Source organism: Chrysemys picta, chromosome 1, assembly GCF_011386835.1.
Source record: "Chrysemys picta bellii isolate R12L10 chromosome 1, ASM1138683v2, whole genome shotgun sequence".
In the NCBI taxonomy this organism is placed as follows: Eukaryota; Metazoa; Chordata; order Testudines; family Emydidae; genus Chrysemys; species Chrysemys picta.
The window spans coordinates 314,300,966-314,316,474 of record NC_088791.1 but is presented as its reverse complement, the minus strand read 5'-3'; the positions used below and the strand labels follow the sequence as shown (position 1 = coordinate 314,316,474).

Below are 15,509 nucleotides of genomic sequence, written 5' to 3'. Positions count from 1 at the left end.
ATTTGATATGGCTGCCGCTAGTAATGGCATTTTCACAGGACCAAGCCACAACTGGGGAAATTGAATGGAAAGAAGTGAAACACAAGGAAGGAATCAGGGAGAGGAGGAAAAACCACAAACATGCACTCCAGGATCTAGGGAGCCTATGAGAAGGTGAGCATTTAGAGCACAGTCAGAGCTGACTTTAATTGTTGTACAGCACTTCAGATCCCTCGTGCCAATATCTGAGACCTGGTATATAAAAATAGTTATAAAAAATTATATATACACAGTACACTACACTGAACTTCATGAAACATTTTTAGCTATAAGTCCCAAAGCATTCTGAAAGATAGGCAAGCATCCCTGTTTATAGATGAGTGAAGTGTGGTTAAAGCAGAAAGTTTTAGAAGTCTGCACTCAAAAGCATGTGTGCATGATGTGTCTTTGTAATACACCCAATTTGTACGTGCAAATCAGGGATCCCATTGTGCTCACTTAACCTTCACTCATTTATGTGCATCCAGTATTTGCATTCAGAAGTGCCATAGGAACTTCTGAGTGCAGACTTTTAAAAATGTAGGCCTTCGTGACACACAAGCTCACACTGTCAAGTCATTGTCACATCCAGGAAGGGAACTCAATTCAGCATCTGAATCACTGGACCAGGTAACACCTAGTTGCTCCCCCTCAATCCTCCCATTATCATCTGGGTCTGCATCCTGTCTTCTCTCTACCCAACTTGTAGAACATAAGCTCACTGGTGCAGAGACTGTCTAAATCTCTCTGTCCTGTGCAGCTCCAAGTAAATGTCAATGGTTGTTATTATGAATTATTTGTCAAGCAACCTCCCCTTCCCCGCCCCCCCAGGGAAAGTTTTAAGAAGTTGATAGTCTTTGAAAGGTGCCTTGAAGGTCAGTAAATACAAGCGTTGATAGACAAGTAAGTGGAAATAAGGTTTGGAATCAAGGAACCATGGTTGAGAACACCTTGCCATTTAAATCAGGGGACTATAAAAACACAAGTGTTTCTCCTTGACGCACAAATGCCATTTGAGCATAAATCGTAAAAGATGGTTTCTCATGCAGCCAGGACCTGAACCAGAAACAGAGCTTTATAAGTCAAAACCAACACCTCAAATTGTACCCACACACAAATGGGAAGATGATGCCAACTCCAGAGCACATATGTAAAATACTTCCAATGAAAGATACTGTTTAACACAGAAATAGCTACACTATGTACCCTCCACCCCCACACAATCCTTCTGTAAACCTGGCTATGCAACAGTGGGCATATTTCAGTTAAGGAGCTAGACACAGTTCCTTTCTTCTGGTTGCTTCTGAAAGTCAATGAGACTTGGGGTGTAAGTCACTAAGGGTAAAATTTTCAAAAGCACCTAAGTCTCTGACAGCTAACTCCTAGCCAAGTCACAGTATGGCCAAACACTGAGCTAAAGCATTGAACTGCACTGCCCAGTTCTGATGAAACAGATGAACAGCTGAGTGTCATATATGTCTTTCAGGCACCCCAGCACACATCCTATTATTACTCCTACTGTGTCCATAGACACACCAATAAGATAAATGACAGAAGTGACAGAACAGAAACCTATGGGATCCCATGACAGCTCATGGGACAGATTAACGGCCATCCAATGCTACCCACTGAAACTACTCAAAGGAAGGAACAGATCCACTCAACAATAAGTCATCTACTCTACTAAAGCCTCCAACTTAATGGCCAACAGCAGCAAAGGCAGTTGACACAGCTAGAAGAATCAACATTTCCTTGGGTCAACCACCAGCTGATATAATTTCCGTAGATTTACATATACATCCTGTAAACCCAGTGTAACATTCCTTCCCCCCAAATTCATACGTACCTGATCACAGCCTACATTCACCAATTCCTGCAGCATCTGCCTATTTACTTCTGTAGATGCTGAGGTGCCTGACTCATTAGCAAAAGGCAACAAAGAATATCTGATTTCTCGTAGTGCTTTCTGATAAGGTCCAAACTTGGCTGTTGATCTCATTTGCTGCTGCCTGGCAGCATCTTTCCCTATTAAAATTTTAGGGTCCAGAGAAGTTTCACTGCCTGGTCCAACAGGTAATCCCTGACCTGACGATTTGGAAGGCTGCTTTAAACCTTCACGAATCTCTTGTAATCTTTGCCTGCTGTTTCCAGAATAAGTTGTAGCAGGAAAAGTCTTTGGCCTCATTGTTAATCCAGTTTTTTTTCAGCATAAATACAATCTTCTTTCTTTTTAGAATAAAGTAGTTTTAAAATAAGTGTTCCTCTCTTGATGATCCTTAAACAAATAGTTTCCACTCAATGTTTTTAGTTCAGTTCACAATCTTCATGGCTCCTACAGAGAATGAAAAACCCTGGAATCATCATTGTGCAGACTGTTTGTACCTGAAACAGAAAAGAAAATATAAACTTAGTCTCACACATTTTTCTGCCTGTTTTAAATGGTTTGCCACTTAAGGGACTTCAGCATGACGACAATGACAGTTTAACCAGTGAAAGCAGTAGAACCAGAAAGCAGTAGAACCTGACTATACCAGTCCTCAAAGCTGAACATCATTTAATAAATTTCACTTATCTGTTTTCCATTCAAGGATCTCAAAGTTGACAAGAACTGGTCAACATTTTTCAGGTAAACATTTTTTTAATGTAAAATGAACTTTTTTAGAAATTAAATTTTCACAGAAAAGAGTTATTTCTCTGGAAATTTTTGGTTTTCAAAAACCAAAAATATTTTCAGTTTTCAAAAACTGACAACCAACAACCTAAAACTTTAAAAATCTCACTGTATTTAAAAAGCTTGGTGGCAAGTTTCCTGTACAGCTGCATAACTAAAAACAGGCCAAATCTATCTTTTATTTCATAGCTAGTGAAGGGTATATTCATGCTGAGGCTTTGTATGTCAAGATCTTGCCTGAAGAAAAGTTCTTGTTTGTCTTACAATAGCTGAGTTATAAATCCCAGAAAAGGAGATTTATAATGGCAATACTGACAACTCTAACTATAGCATTTCCTACTATTTCAAAACCAAGGTCAGCAGCAACAAGACATTCTGACATTCCACTGTAACATCTAAATAAATCTTGAAGATGAAGAACTTTACTCTCCTTGAGTAATACCTTTCTCTACTGAGTCAGGTACAACTTAGTGTGAGTAACTAATCTGATTCTTGCAGTGTAGGGTTTTTGCATACTAATCTTGAGCAAAGGTGGCCGAATCTAAATTAAGATGAGTAGTGACAAAGAATAAAAATCCTAATCTGGAAACAAAGAAAGACTGCTAGCTTGTCAATCACAAGTATGCTTACTCTGACACAGGGAAAGACACTCAATTCAGTTTCTGAGCTCTTTGGTGGGGTGTTTGTATCATCATATGTCTTTATATAATGCTTAGCACAATGAGGCTCTGACCCTGATGGGGGTCTGCTGCCATTACCAGAATAATAAATATTAAATAGAATATTCAAAAGAAGATTAAAAGATCCACCACACTACTGAAACTGCTTCCACACCTCTGCAGCTGCTACCGTTTGGCTGAAAGTTTTAGCCCCAAAAGGAGAGTTCTTCCATAAAGATTATAATCCATCATTTTCACATGCTTATATCAAAGTGCCAACAGACCCTTAACTCTAGCTTCTGCTATTGTGAAAACTATAGTATTTCTCATCTTGAGCTGGCTGCCAAAAGAGTACTGCCAGAGCTTTAAATCAAATGTGTCCTTTAACTTTGCTCACTATTCCCCAATTTAGGGACCAATGGAACCATCACAGAGCTTGGAGAACATTTGCAGATTTACACCATACATCCTCATCGCCCATCGTGCTGGGCCACTATCCTGAAGGCCAAAGGGGTCTGGACAAGTCTATCTTTGAAGCCCAACATCACTCCCTAATTGGCAGAGGGTTCATTGCTGAGTGACATAAACTAGGAGGACTCAGCATGGAACAGAACACAGTGGCGCTACACCATACACCAAGCCACAGCTCACTTTGAGGAGAACAGACGTGCTCATGAGACAGAAAAGCAACAAAGGAGGAAAGAAAGGACACAACAGTCAACTATGTCTCCTCCAAGATCACACCTGTCACTTCTGTGGGAAAATCTGCAGGGCACGAATTGGGCTCCTCAACCACCTAAAAACCCACCAATGAACCCCCGTGGCAGACATCATCCTCGCATCGAGGGATAGCGAAGATAACATAAAGCCTTTCCTCTTAACCATGGGCTGAACCCTTTTAAAATGGGAAAAGAGGATAGTGGAATCAAATCCAAGTCTCCAGTACGACTGTAAAAACAACAAGGAGTCTGGTGGCACCTTAAAGACTAACAGATTTATTTGGGCATAAGCTTTCGTGAGTAAAAACCTCACTTCTTCGGAGGCATCAGTGAGGTTTTTACTCACGAAAGCTTATGCCCAAATAAATCTGTTAGTCTTTAAGGTGCCACCAGACTCCTTGTTGTTTTTGTAGATACAGACTAACACGGCTACCCCCTGATACTCAGTACGACTGTGCATCTCTTTAAACAGTGGCAGCACTAACTAATATGTTAGATTATCATACAGGAGTAACATCCTTACATAATGTGTCACATGCCCCTCTGGCGGCTAATACACACAGAAGATAGCCTATTACACTTATCGTCTAGAATTACACATTAGTTCAAATGGTAGACTTTGGTGCTAAAGGTCCTAGGTTTGAACCCTGATAATGATCCATGGTAGGTTATCACTATCTAAACATTTTTTTGTTAAAATTTAAATAAAAAAAAATGGGCCTTAGTGGTTAGCCAGATGACCTAGTACCAGACTCAGCGATACACTATACGAGAGCTGGATTCAACCTGAGATCTCAAACTCTTTGTCCCCCAATTCTTGGTGGTGTCCTGCAATCCTTAATAATAAGTTGTTTGTGTCTAAGTCTGCAATTAATGGTGGGAGGAAGTTTGTGATGAGAAAAAGGGTTAAAGCTACTCATCCATACTGTGACATTTCCTCCTAAACAACAATTCAATCATCAGTTAGCAACAAATCCTGCTCAGACACACACAGTGTGGCTGCCAACGCAGTCAGGGGCGTGGGGAAGTGCATGCAGGTTTCTGAGGGTAAGATTTGGTCCCCCTAATGTGATAATAGCAGCTAAAATGGACTTTAATAAATAAAAGGCACTTAAACAATATTATTGAAGCCATTTTAGGAATACACTATAACTAAATAGCATTTCATAGATGAAAATTACACTTACAGTCCAATTTATTACCCGGTGTTTCCTTTCCCTTTCCTGACAGCAGCAGACACCGTAGGGCTGGGTTTAGGAGAAAGAACAAACAAGGACTTCTCTCAGACCCGGTGCCAGTGTTCAGGCATGGGATGTGATAGAGAGGAATGCAATTCCTCCAACTCCTTGCAACCCAAGAATTGGCCTCTTGCTTACACAACATGTCTCACTGAAAGAAGCTTTGTGGCCCATGATCCAAAGCATGATTCTAATAATGCTGGGTCAAGTCAGCTGGCAACTTCTTGAGCTTTCTTTCTGTTTTATCAGCATTAACTAACTGAGTGATCAGCATTACATTTACAGTATGAATGAGAACAGCAACAACAGCCACCAGATAACTGTAAATGTGTTTTATATTTTCCAGCAGAAAGAAAAGTTAACTTAGTAGGCAAGATATGCCAAGTACTGGAATAGCATTTAAATATTACAGATCTGCAAAGGAAACCAAATTGTCCGTGACCTTCATAAATGGTGGACTTAGTTGTATTTTTAGGGGGGAAATAGCTGTGCTGTACTTTTTTAAAAACCACAGAATTAAATATCAAAAATATCAATTTATATTTATAAGCATGTCTGTACAGCTTGTACTATCCCAATTTTGAAAATTCATGATCCTTCTAACGTTCAACCTGTCTTTGAAATGAGTGTCCACCTCACGCCCCTACAATCACGAGTAATCATTTTTCAAAATTATTTGTTTTAAATCATTCTGATTAAACACCATTAAGCTTTTCAAATAATTTCTGCCCATTACTAAATTACAATACCCCAAAATAAAAAAGTTAGGGTTACCTTCATTACAGCAAGTTAGAACAATTTTTGTAGAGTTGAATTTTTTTTTTTAAGTTGACAAATACTGACAGAGGTTGTGGTAGTAGACAAACAAACAGATACATTGAATTTAAACTATATTCCCCAGGCAGGTGTTCCGGACAATGCATGGCATAACAAATTAAAATACAATGAAAAAGCTACCATCATTAATATGCAAAATAAAAAAGTAATGATGGTGTCTTAACACGAAAAGGAGGAGGAGAGGAAAAAAGTTCTAAATGTGTCATAATAAGAATGGTCACCAAAAACCTTTTAAATGGAAAAGTAATGAGGTGTTTTATAGAAGAAATGAACCGAAATAATTTTCAGGGGATAGAAAGTTCCATTCTCCAAAGACCCAACAACAAAGATACAATCCCCTAACAATTTAAGGTGAGAAGGCAGAATCCCTAAAAGACACAGGTGTGGTCAGAGCAAAAGTAGAATAAGCCTCAAGGAGGAGGGCTCACAATACTTTAAAATAATAAGTTATTATTAAGCAATAAAAGCCACTTTAAAAATCATCTGTTCCATCTTTAAATTAGTCTGACTGTTGACACGTCAAAGGTGGCACATATAGAGAGTGCAAGACAGGTATAATAGGATTGTGGTTGTTCACGCCAATGAGAAAAAACAACAGACCACGCTGCTGAATTCTGAGCAAGCTGCAAATGACAGGAATGCCCTTCTGTGAGCCCTCTAAAAAGGTAGCAATAACAACACCTTGCTATCCCAAGGGCACAGAATTAAATTTTATTAGAGAATATTAAAAAAAAAAAACGCTTGATCTTAGCTCAGAGAGCCCATAAACTAAATCAGATGCAAGCATCACAACTGAAAAATACCTCTTTGTGCCACATGGCTTTTCTGGAAAGGGTGTGATGAAAAGCAACACCAAGATTCTTAACCTCACTCATCGCCTTTCAGTCAATCCCCTCAACCAGCAGGAATAAAAACAGGGAGCAAGAGAAACCAATGACAAGACTTCTGTTTGACCAGGGCTAAATACAAGCTAGTTCTGACATATACAGCTGACAATACTGTTCAAGTATTCCTCCAGAGCAGAGACCAAATCTGCATTGTCAACAAATGAGGCAGAGCTGTGTATCATCCACTGAATTAATTAATCCCCAGAGCCATATAGAAATAGGGGGTTCTAGTGTTGACAAGGTATTGCTGAATAGCCCCACATTGAAAACACACTAGCTGATGGGTTATCACTTTTGCTGGCCTATCTATCCAAGAAGGGCATGTCCACACTACCCTCCTGTCAGTGCTGCATGTTCTCACCAGGAGTGCTTCCACCGACTTAAGAGGGGCAGTGCTGGAGGCTGCCCCCCAGGCTCTTGGCTCCCCACTGCAGCTGGGCTCCCAGTTCTGAGCTCAGCATCGGGCAGATCTCGGGAGCAGGAAGCTAAGAGCCTAGCAGGGAGGGGGCAGCAGGGCTTCCAGTGGCAGGGAGCGGGGAACCAAGAGCCAGGGGGCAGCTGGTCTCCTGGTGCCAGGGAGTGAGGAATCAAGAGCTGGGGTGAAGAGAGGAAGCCGGGCTCCAGGGAACCGAGGGGGTGGGAGCTGGGGTCCAGGCAGTGGGGAGCCAAGAGCCAGGGGAAGGGGGACATCTGATCTCCTGGCGGTGGGGAGCCGAGAGTTCCGGGGGCAGGGGAGGGGTAAGGAGGGGAGACCTGTGCTTCCGGCAGCAGGGAGCCCAGGCAGCAGATGGGCTAGGAGCTGGGGAAGCTGGGCCCCAAGCAGGGCAGATGCAGCCTGGCTGGGAGAGGGGAGCCCGGGGGGCAGCCTGGCTATAGCTGGAGCACCCACCTGCCCCAGTGACAGCCTAGTTTTCTTGTAAATTTCACAGCTCCATCATGGAGCCCTGAAATTGACAAGAATGACAGCCAGCAGCTAATGTAAGTACCAGTGTCTACACAAACACTGTGTCGCCTTAACTACACGGACATGAGCCCTACGCATCTCGTGGAGACAGAGTTATTATGTTGATATAACAGGGCACTTACATCGGCAGGAGGAAGACTATAGTGAGTACACTGACATAATTAGGTCACCTGATGCTGTAGTGTAGACCAAGCCCAGGTATCTAAACCAGCTCCCTTGGAACTTTTACTCCACCTTCCGAGTAAAATCCAATAAAAAAAGCCAGACGCTGGTTCATCTGAGCTGGATCCATATGTACGTTGATACAAACTCCTGCCAAGCACAGTGGCTCATGACTTCTTTTTTTGGAGATGAATCCTGGGGGGGGGGGAGGGGTCATCACCCATATACCAAAATCCCCATGTGTCATGCCCTAGGTACAGATGCCCTGCCTACTTTCTTATGGCCATTCTCTCTTTCACTCCTTTGTCTTCATTCCCGCCCCCCCTTCTCTTCTTGTTTTTTCTTGCTATTCTTATTCATTGTTGCTCTGGGGTTTTTGGCCCAAAAGTCCCCAGATACATGCTTCAAAGAGCTCACTTATTTACCCTAACAAAGAGAAAGTTAAGGGGTGACTGGATTAGTCTTGGAGTACAAATATTTAATAATGACCTCTTCAATCTAGTAAAGAAAGGTGTATCACAATCCAATGGTTGTAAATTTAAACTTGATTGAAAATAAAGTATACTTTTTTTAACAGTGAGAATATTAACCATTGGAAAAATTTATCAAGGGACATGGTGGAATCTCCATCACTGACCATTTTTAAATCAAGATTGGATGTTTTTCTAAAAGTTCTGTTCTAGGAATTATTTTGGGGAAATTCTATGGCCTGTGTTATACAGGATGTCAGCCTAGATGATCACAATGGTCCCTTCTGGGCTTGGAATCTATGGATCTAACTTTGCCTCCCTGTTCCTCTACTGACACAGGCTAAATGCTACTAAGGGGGAAAGGAGAATCTACTGGTGACTATATGGGGCTGGGACACATGCTCTTGCAGATCAGCTGTATGTTTCAAGAGCAGACACATCTGCTTGTCTATCTGGTCTCATCTACTTAGACTGTAAGCTCTTTGAGATAGGAACGGTCTATTACTAAATATATGTACAGCTTCTAGAACAAGAGGGCATAATCTCAGCTTCTCTGGCTACCATAATACAAATAATAATACTATGTTACCCACAGCAGCATATTTGAAGTGAGGAGTAGGAATGAAGGCAGGGTCATGTCACTTCTCCCACTCTCACTCTCCTCTATCCCACTAACAGTACCATACAAAATTAGTGTGAAGTCCCCGTGGACAGGGGATTTGCACCTTGCCAAAACCATAAACATAGGTCCCAAAATAGCCAGAAGTTTAAAGAAGTTAATTCCCATACTTACCCATCTGACATGTTATAAGCTAGTGATTATATCTTGCAAAGAGTTTATGCAAGACTTTACATTTTCATAGTGCTGGTCATATAAGATCTCAACGCACTTTTCAAATATGTTATTTTTCATTACACCCATTGTACAGATGAGATACAGAGAGGTTCAATCAGGACTTTTTAAAAGTGGCCTCTTATTTTGGGTGCCTGACTTGAAATAATCAAGACCTGAATTTTAGAGGGACCCAACCTCTTGATTCAGTTGAAGTTCTGGGTGTTCTGAGCTTCTGAAAACTCAAATTCAAGGTGTCTCAAGTTGAACACTGAAAAACTGAGATAATAAAAATGTTGGCCTAAGTGACCTGCTAAAAGTCACAAAACAAACAAGTCTGTGGAAAACGGGAAGCAGAACCCAGGAGTCCTGATTCCAAAGTCCCTTGTTCAATATAAATCATCAAACTACACTTTCTCTCAGCAGACAGGAACCCTTTGAACAACACTCTCGGGCATTGCACCAGCCCATCCTAAACAGAAAGTGCTCTAAACTGTTGGGTGGCTAAACAGCAGAGGTGACTAAAGTGACCCAATATCCACAGTTAATTTGTACAGAGACCACAACCTCTTTAGGCAAGGTGCTGTGGGGAGAGCCCACCCCAAAGTATCATCAAACCTACCACACATTTCTACTCCACTTTCCTTAGCTGTCAAGCAGGAAATGGAGGGCGCCCAGAGGCCACGAGGACGGGCTCAGTTAAAGCTGGGAGAGCTCCGGGATGTAAGCGTTACACTCCGAGCAGGTGGGACGTGGAAAGAGTCTGTTTGGAAACGCAGCCCCCCACCCCCGGGAAAAGAGCCAGGCACGTCCTCCCCAGAGCGACAAGCCACCAGGCTGCTGCTATTTGGGGTAGGGGAGTCAGCTGGGGGCACCGAGGCCTAAGTGCGTGTCCGAGGCGGCCGACAGGGGCCTCTCCCGGGCCGGGCTGTCACGTTCATGTCTGCTCCAGAGGCAGCGCTCGGGAAAATGTCGGAAAGCAACTGCGGAGCGCGGCTGCCAAGGGGGGCCACGTTCCCCGGCTGCCCTCGGGCCCGAGACAGAGCGAGCCCCCGGGCCCAGCGCTGCCGCTCACACACCAAGGGACCCCGGCCGCCCGCTCCGCTCAGACGCTCGCCCCGGCCGGCGCCCAACTTGCTCCAAAGTTTTCTCGTCCCTTTTCTTCGGCGCGGACCGGAGCGCGGAGACGGGCCCGAGTCCGGTTCAGCCCCGGCCACCGGGGGACGGCGCCCGGCGTTCCCCGCAAGCAGAGCGCGCACTCAGCGGCGGCTGAGCCACCCGCCGGGCCCCGGAGCCCCTTCCCTGGTTACCCCAGGGAGCTGCAAGCCCCCGACCCCTAGAGCCGCCGCCTCCACCCAGGCACTGGCCGCGGCTCTTCCCTTCCGCCCGCCGGGAAGAACCGACTCCCCGCAAACCACCTCCGCCGAGAACTTCTGCTCCCCGCCCCTGGATCCGGTTCTTCGCCACCCTCCCGGGGTGGGGTCGGGAGCCCTCAGCTGCCCCTGCCCACCTCGAAGACACTTGCACTTAGGGTGACCAGATGTCCCGATTATTGGGTCCTTTTCTTATATAGGCTCCTATTGCCCCCCACTCCCTGTCCCAATTGTTCACATTTGCTGTCTGGTCAGTGGTCACCCTACTTGCACTCAGTCCTGCTTGTCGCCCAGCAAGGGCTGCCTGGGTCCTGCTCTTCCTCGCCAGTCCCCCAGGTGCCTCCTACCCCCACCCCAGCACAGGCGCGCACGCCCTCTCTGGGTCCTGCCTTTGCCTCGCTCCAGGGAGCACCGACTCCCCCAGCCTCGCCCCGCAGCCCGTGCCGCTCCGGGGCGCGCTCTGCTGCTGCTGCCGGGACCCCCGGGGCAAGCGCACCCGCCGCGGGGCCCGCTCCCTCCGCGCTGCCCTGAGTGAACCTGAGTAGCCCCTGAGCAGGGGCGAGCTGCGGGCCCGTCCCCGGGGAGTCCCCGCCCCGTCCTCACCTCCAGTCCGGGGGGAGCTGGGGGACAAAGTGCCGAGCCCCCGCGTCGCCCGTCTCGCTGTGCAGTCGGGGTCAGGGAGCAGCGCCCGAGCCCTTCCCGGCGCGTCTCTGCCGGCGGTGCCGCTCGCTCCCCATCTTCTCCGTCCCCGTCCCGGGCTCCGAGTGCGGCAGCGGCAGGACACAGTTGGGACATTCGCTACATTGTTAGCATTCCATTCGCGTCACGTGACCCGGGCTCGCGTCATTCCAGCCCCCCTCCCTTCACATACCAGCGGGGGGAGGGGCTTCTGCCGCCCGATCAGCAAGCGCGGGGCGGAGCCCTGGCGCCGCCTGACTGGGGCTGGAGCCCGCTGCTGTGTCGCGGAGGGGCGAGAATTCCCCTGGGCACTGAGGATGTAGGGGGAGCAAGGGGCTGGTGCCTGTGACATCCCGATTTCCTTTGTCCTCTTCCATACACGGACCAGCCCTCCCGGAAACTGTGTGTGCAGCCACCTTAGCAAGTTCTTCTCAACCTAGCTGACTTTCAGTTACAGATAGGGTCCAGCTGCAAAGTTCGGGTCTAGAGCTGAATTTCCCCCAAGTTCCTAGCTGTTAGGATTATGGTTTCTGAGTCTGGCCATCATAGAGCGAGCAGCTGGCACACTCTGTCTGCCTGCTTGGCCCTGGCCTTTGTGCTTGAGACTCCGCTTTGATTGGGAATCTTGGGGTCCTTCAGTGCCAGGCAGGGCTGCCCAGAGGATTCAGGGGGCCTGGGGCAAAGCAATTTTGGGGGCCCCTTCCATAAAAAAAAAGTTGCAATACTATAGAATACTATATTCTCGTGGGGGCCCCTGTGGGGCCTGGGGCAAATTGCCCCACTTGCCCCCCCCGGGCAGCCGAGCCCTGTCCAAAATGGCATTGGACAGAAGAGGGGTAGAAAAAAGGGATAGGTCCAGTTTAAGATGGCTGTGAAGAAGAATGAGGGCCTGGCCCACCCCTGGAATTCTGCCTACTGGGAACTTGCTGGAAAACAGTCTAATGTGAACTGGAGACCTATTCTTGTCTGGGGTCACATAGTGGACAATATATAATTCTCCCAGTTCAATAAATAGCAACTTATGTTAAGGTTTAGTTTATTCTCTTGTCGTGGCACAGAGAAGTCTTGGGCCTTGGCTACACTGGCAATTCACAGCACTGCACTTGCTGCGCTCAGGGGTGTGAAACCCCCCCCCCCCCGAGCGCAGCGCGTGCAGCGCTGTAAAGCGCCAGTGTAATCAGCGCCTGCAGCGCTGCACGCTCTCTCGCAGCGCTGCAAGCTATTCCCCTTGGAGAGGGGCGCGGCAGCGCTGTGAATCCGCAAGTGGAGCCAAGGCCTTGGAAACAGGTGTTGGGAGGAGACAAAGCAATCTTAGGCTTTTCAGTTTTCACTTGAGGTAGATATGGATCAAACGTTCACAGTTTGAATTCAACTCCATTACAGAGCTAACCGTCAGCCATGAAGTGTGTATCTGATCATGCCTCCTACAAGTGCTAGAGTTTTTGCATTTGGGATTCCTGTTTAGTTTAGTCCATTATAGAGACCTGACACCAAGTTCTCATAGAGATCCAAATTCTCCTAAAACACTGAGGTGTTTCACTTTGGAGATTTGGTTCAGGCCCATCAAAACTGTCTTTTTATGGCATTGTGGCGAATATGGACATTAATAATAATCAAAGTAGTAATAAAAATAGAATTAAACAAATCCTGCAGTCCTGTTGCAAAGTTCAAGGGAGACTTCTTCATTCTGGATTCACTTTAAAGGCAGTGTTTTAAAGTCTCTTCTGGGGAGGAAGGATTTTGCTCTGCATGTGTATGTTTAAGGGCCAGTCCTGCAAATACTTAAGCACATGGGTAACATTACTAATGTCAGTGGTTCCACTGATTTGAATGGAATTATTTGCATATATAAAGTTAAGTTTGTGCATAACTGTTTGCAGGGTGGGAGCTATGTAGTCAAGGAAGTAAATATGTGAGTAAAGTCACATTACGTGTTCTCAGATAGGGCCTGATCTTGCAAACATTTTTAAAATCTCACACTTGTCTTCTATATTTTCAATTTCTCTCATCCAAATTGTCACCACAGCTTGCAAACCCCTATTCTGAGGAGAAGAGAATTAACTTAAAGTGACTACAAACACACTGCCATGTCTCATAGGAAAAGGTGAACAGAAATCGTTCAGTGTTTCATCTGAAGGGCTGCCAGTTACTTTTTATATGAATTCATAGAAGACTTTTAATAGTGTATTGAAATATAGACTGAAATATATTGAGAGAGAAGGGGGGAGAGGAACCCCTAACCTCACGGGAGATAGAGAAACCCATTAGGATGGTTCATAGCAGATTGCAATATCGACAGAGCACAGCACGCTGAAGTGGTTCATTTTGCAATCTTCAAATACCTGCAAAACTAAAGCAAACTTTAAATAATATGAGAAATGCAGCATGGCTTCATTTTCTGAATTACTGCTGTGCTTAACCAATGAAGCATAGCAATGTGATTGCCTAAACTAGGGTATTGCTCAATTGCTGGAGACCTTTTCCTGACAAAGCTCAGGCTGGCTTAAAGGGGCACTGTCACAATAAAAATCACATACTATACATTAAAATTTCCTTTACCTGAGACACTAATGTCATCTACATTTGTCATTTGGAAAAAAACATACTAATTTATTTTTCACCATTTGCTTTCTTTTTGCATTTCAATCAATTTGGACAGTGAAACTAGACTGGACTATTTCACTTTCTATTTTTAAGCAGTTTCACTTTCTGGGTCTCATGTACTAGAGCACAAAGCTGTTGTGCTTTGGTTTCCAACAGCAGAGCTGCATATGTGAGAGAGATGGGAATGGGGGTCGGGAGAGAGAAAGGTCACATCTACCTTGTAGAAAATGTCAGGACAACCTGTTACAAACTCATAATCTCCACACACAATTAACTTTTGCAATGACAATGAGATCAAACTATGTGTTAATCACATGCCTCAATAATGTTAGTCTTGGAGTTCAGAACACGGCTAGAACATGTTTTCATCCCAACTATACAGTTACGGAATGTATAAAGACCAAACCATATTTTAACGGAGAACTACTGCGTATTACCTAGGTTCCCCCTCCCACTAGTGTTTTCCATAGTAGGACAGTAGAGTTATAGAGTAAAAACAGTATCATTGCACATATGAGAAAATTCATTTAAGGGCTAGAGCATAAGATAGTGATCTGCCCTGAGCAAGGGGTAATATGGTTCTCTGCTGCTCTGGGTAGGACGTAAATTGTGTCAGATCTATAAGCAGCACAGCATGCTCCAGTTCCCACTTGATACACCTGTGCAGCTATGCTGCCAAGCGCATGGGTGGAGGGGGATGGCCAACGTGCCACCCATTTCACATTCTGTTTCCTCCCACTCACCTGAACAGGTTTGGGAAGTAGTGGCCCTATGGAACTCTTCTGTTCCTGTAGGCCTGTCCATGATGAAGGGAGCTTTGTGCCCCTTATGTTCCAGTGCCACCATGCTAGTTGAGTCACAAATTGGGACTTTTTAAACAACTGTATTGTATTTAAATTTCAAATCTTACTGCCAAAAACACCCCTAACAGCCAAAGAATTTCAAAGGAGGTAGATTAAATTAAAACAAACAAACAAACCAAAACAAAACCCCCACACAGTAGTGGTGGCCAGGGGGAATTGGATCACATTCAAACAAACAAAAACGATGAAACAGGAATATGACCTGCAACTGCTAATTCATTTCTGCACATTTTCCCCCAAAGAGGATTCTAAGTCCATATGAAATGGTTTTTGTGATGCAGAAACATTATCAGACTTTATGAAGAATTAACGGACTTTTCAGTGTATTGATTGTACATGGAAAATGGAAAGACAAAAATAATGAAGTGAAACAGGATGTTTGCAAGAAAGAGACGTAGGTTAACATGGTTAAACTGTTTTTAAACCATGGAGCTTGTGTTTAGTGATCTGGACAAGATATATGCATTTCCTCTTCCATAGATGTTACCAATCATTTCAATATTATTAAGCTTGCTTCAACCATTTTACCATATT

At 44.9% G+C, this 15,509-nt stretch overlaps 1 protein-coding gene across 5 annotated transcripts in view; it reads right to left on the bottom strand.

The window, feature by feature from the left end:
• Positions 1–15,509, bottom strand: part of LATS2 (large tumor suppressor kinase 2) — a 122,235-nt gene that overhangs the window by 53,455 nt on the left and 53,271 nt on the right. The window contains exons 1-2 of one of the 5 annotated variants that reach the window (XM_042842899.2): positions 11,434–11,655; positions 1,865–2,400 (exon numbers count right to left, since the gene is read on the bottom strand). In XM_042842899.2, the coding sequence (XP_042698833.2) occupies positions 1,865–2,203 (339 nt within the window). In that variant the 5' untranslated portion in view covers positions 2,204–2,400; positions 11,434–11,655. Of the gene's footprint in view, positions 1–1,864; positions 2,401–10,079; positions 10,500–11,097; positions 11,364–11,433; positions 11,656–15,509 lie in introns of those variants that run through there. The other 4 variants (XM_005304381.5, XM_065581442.1, XM_042842898.2 and 1 more) reach the window with 4 other exon arrangements.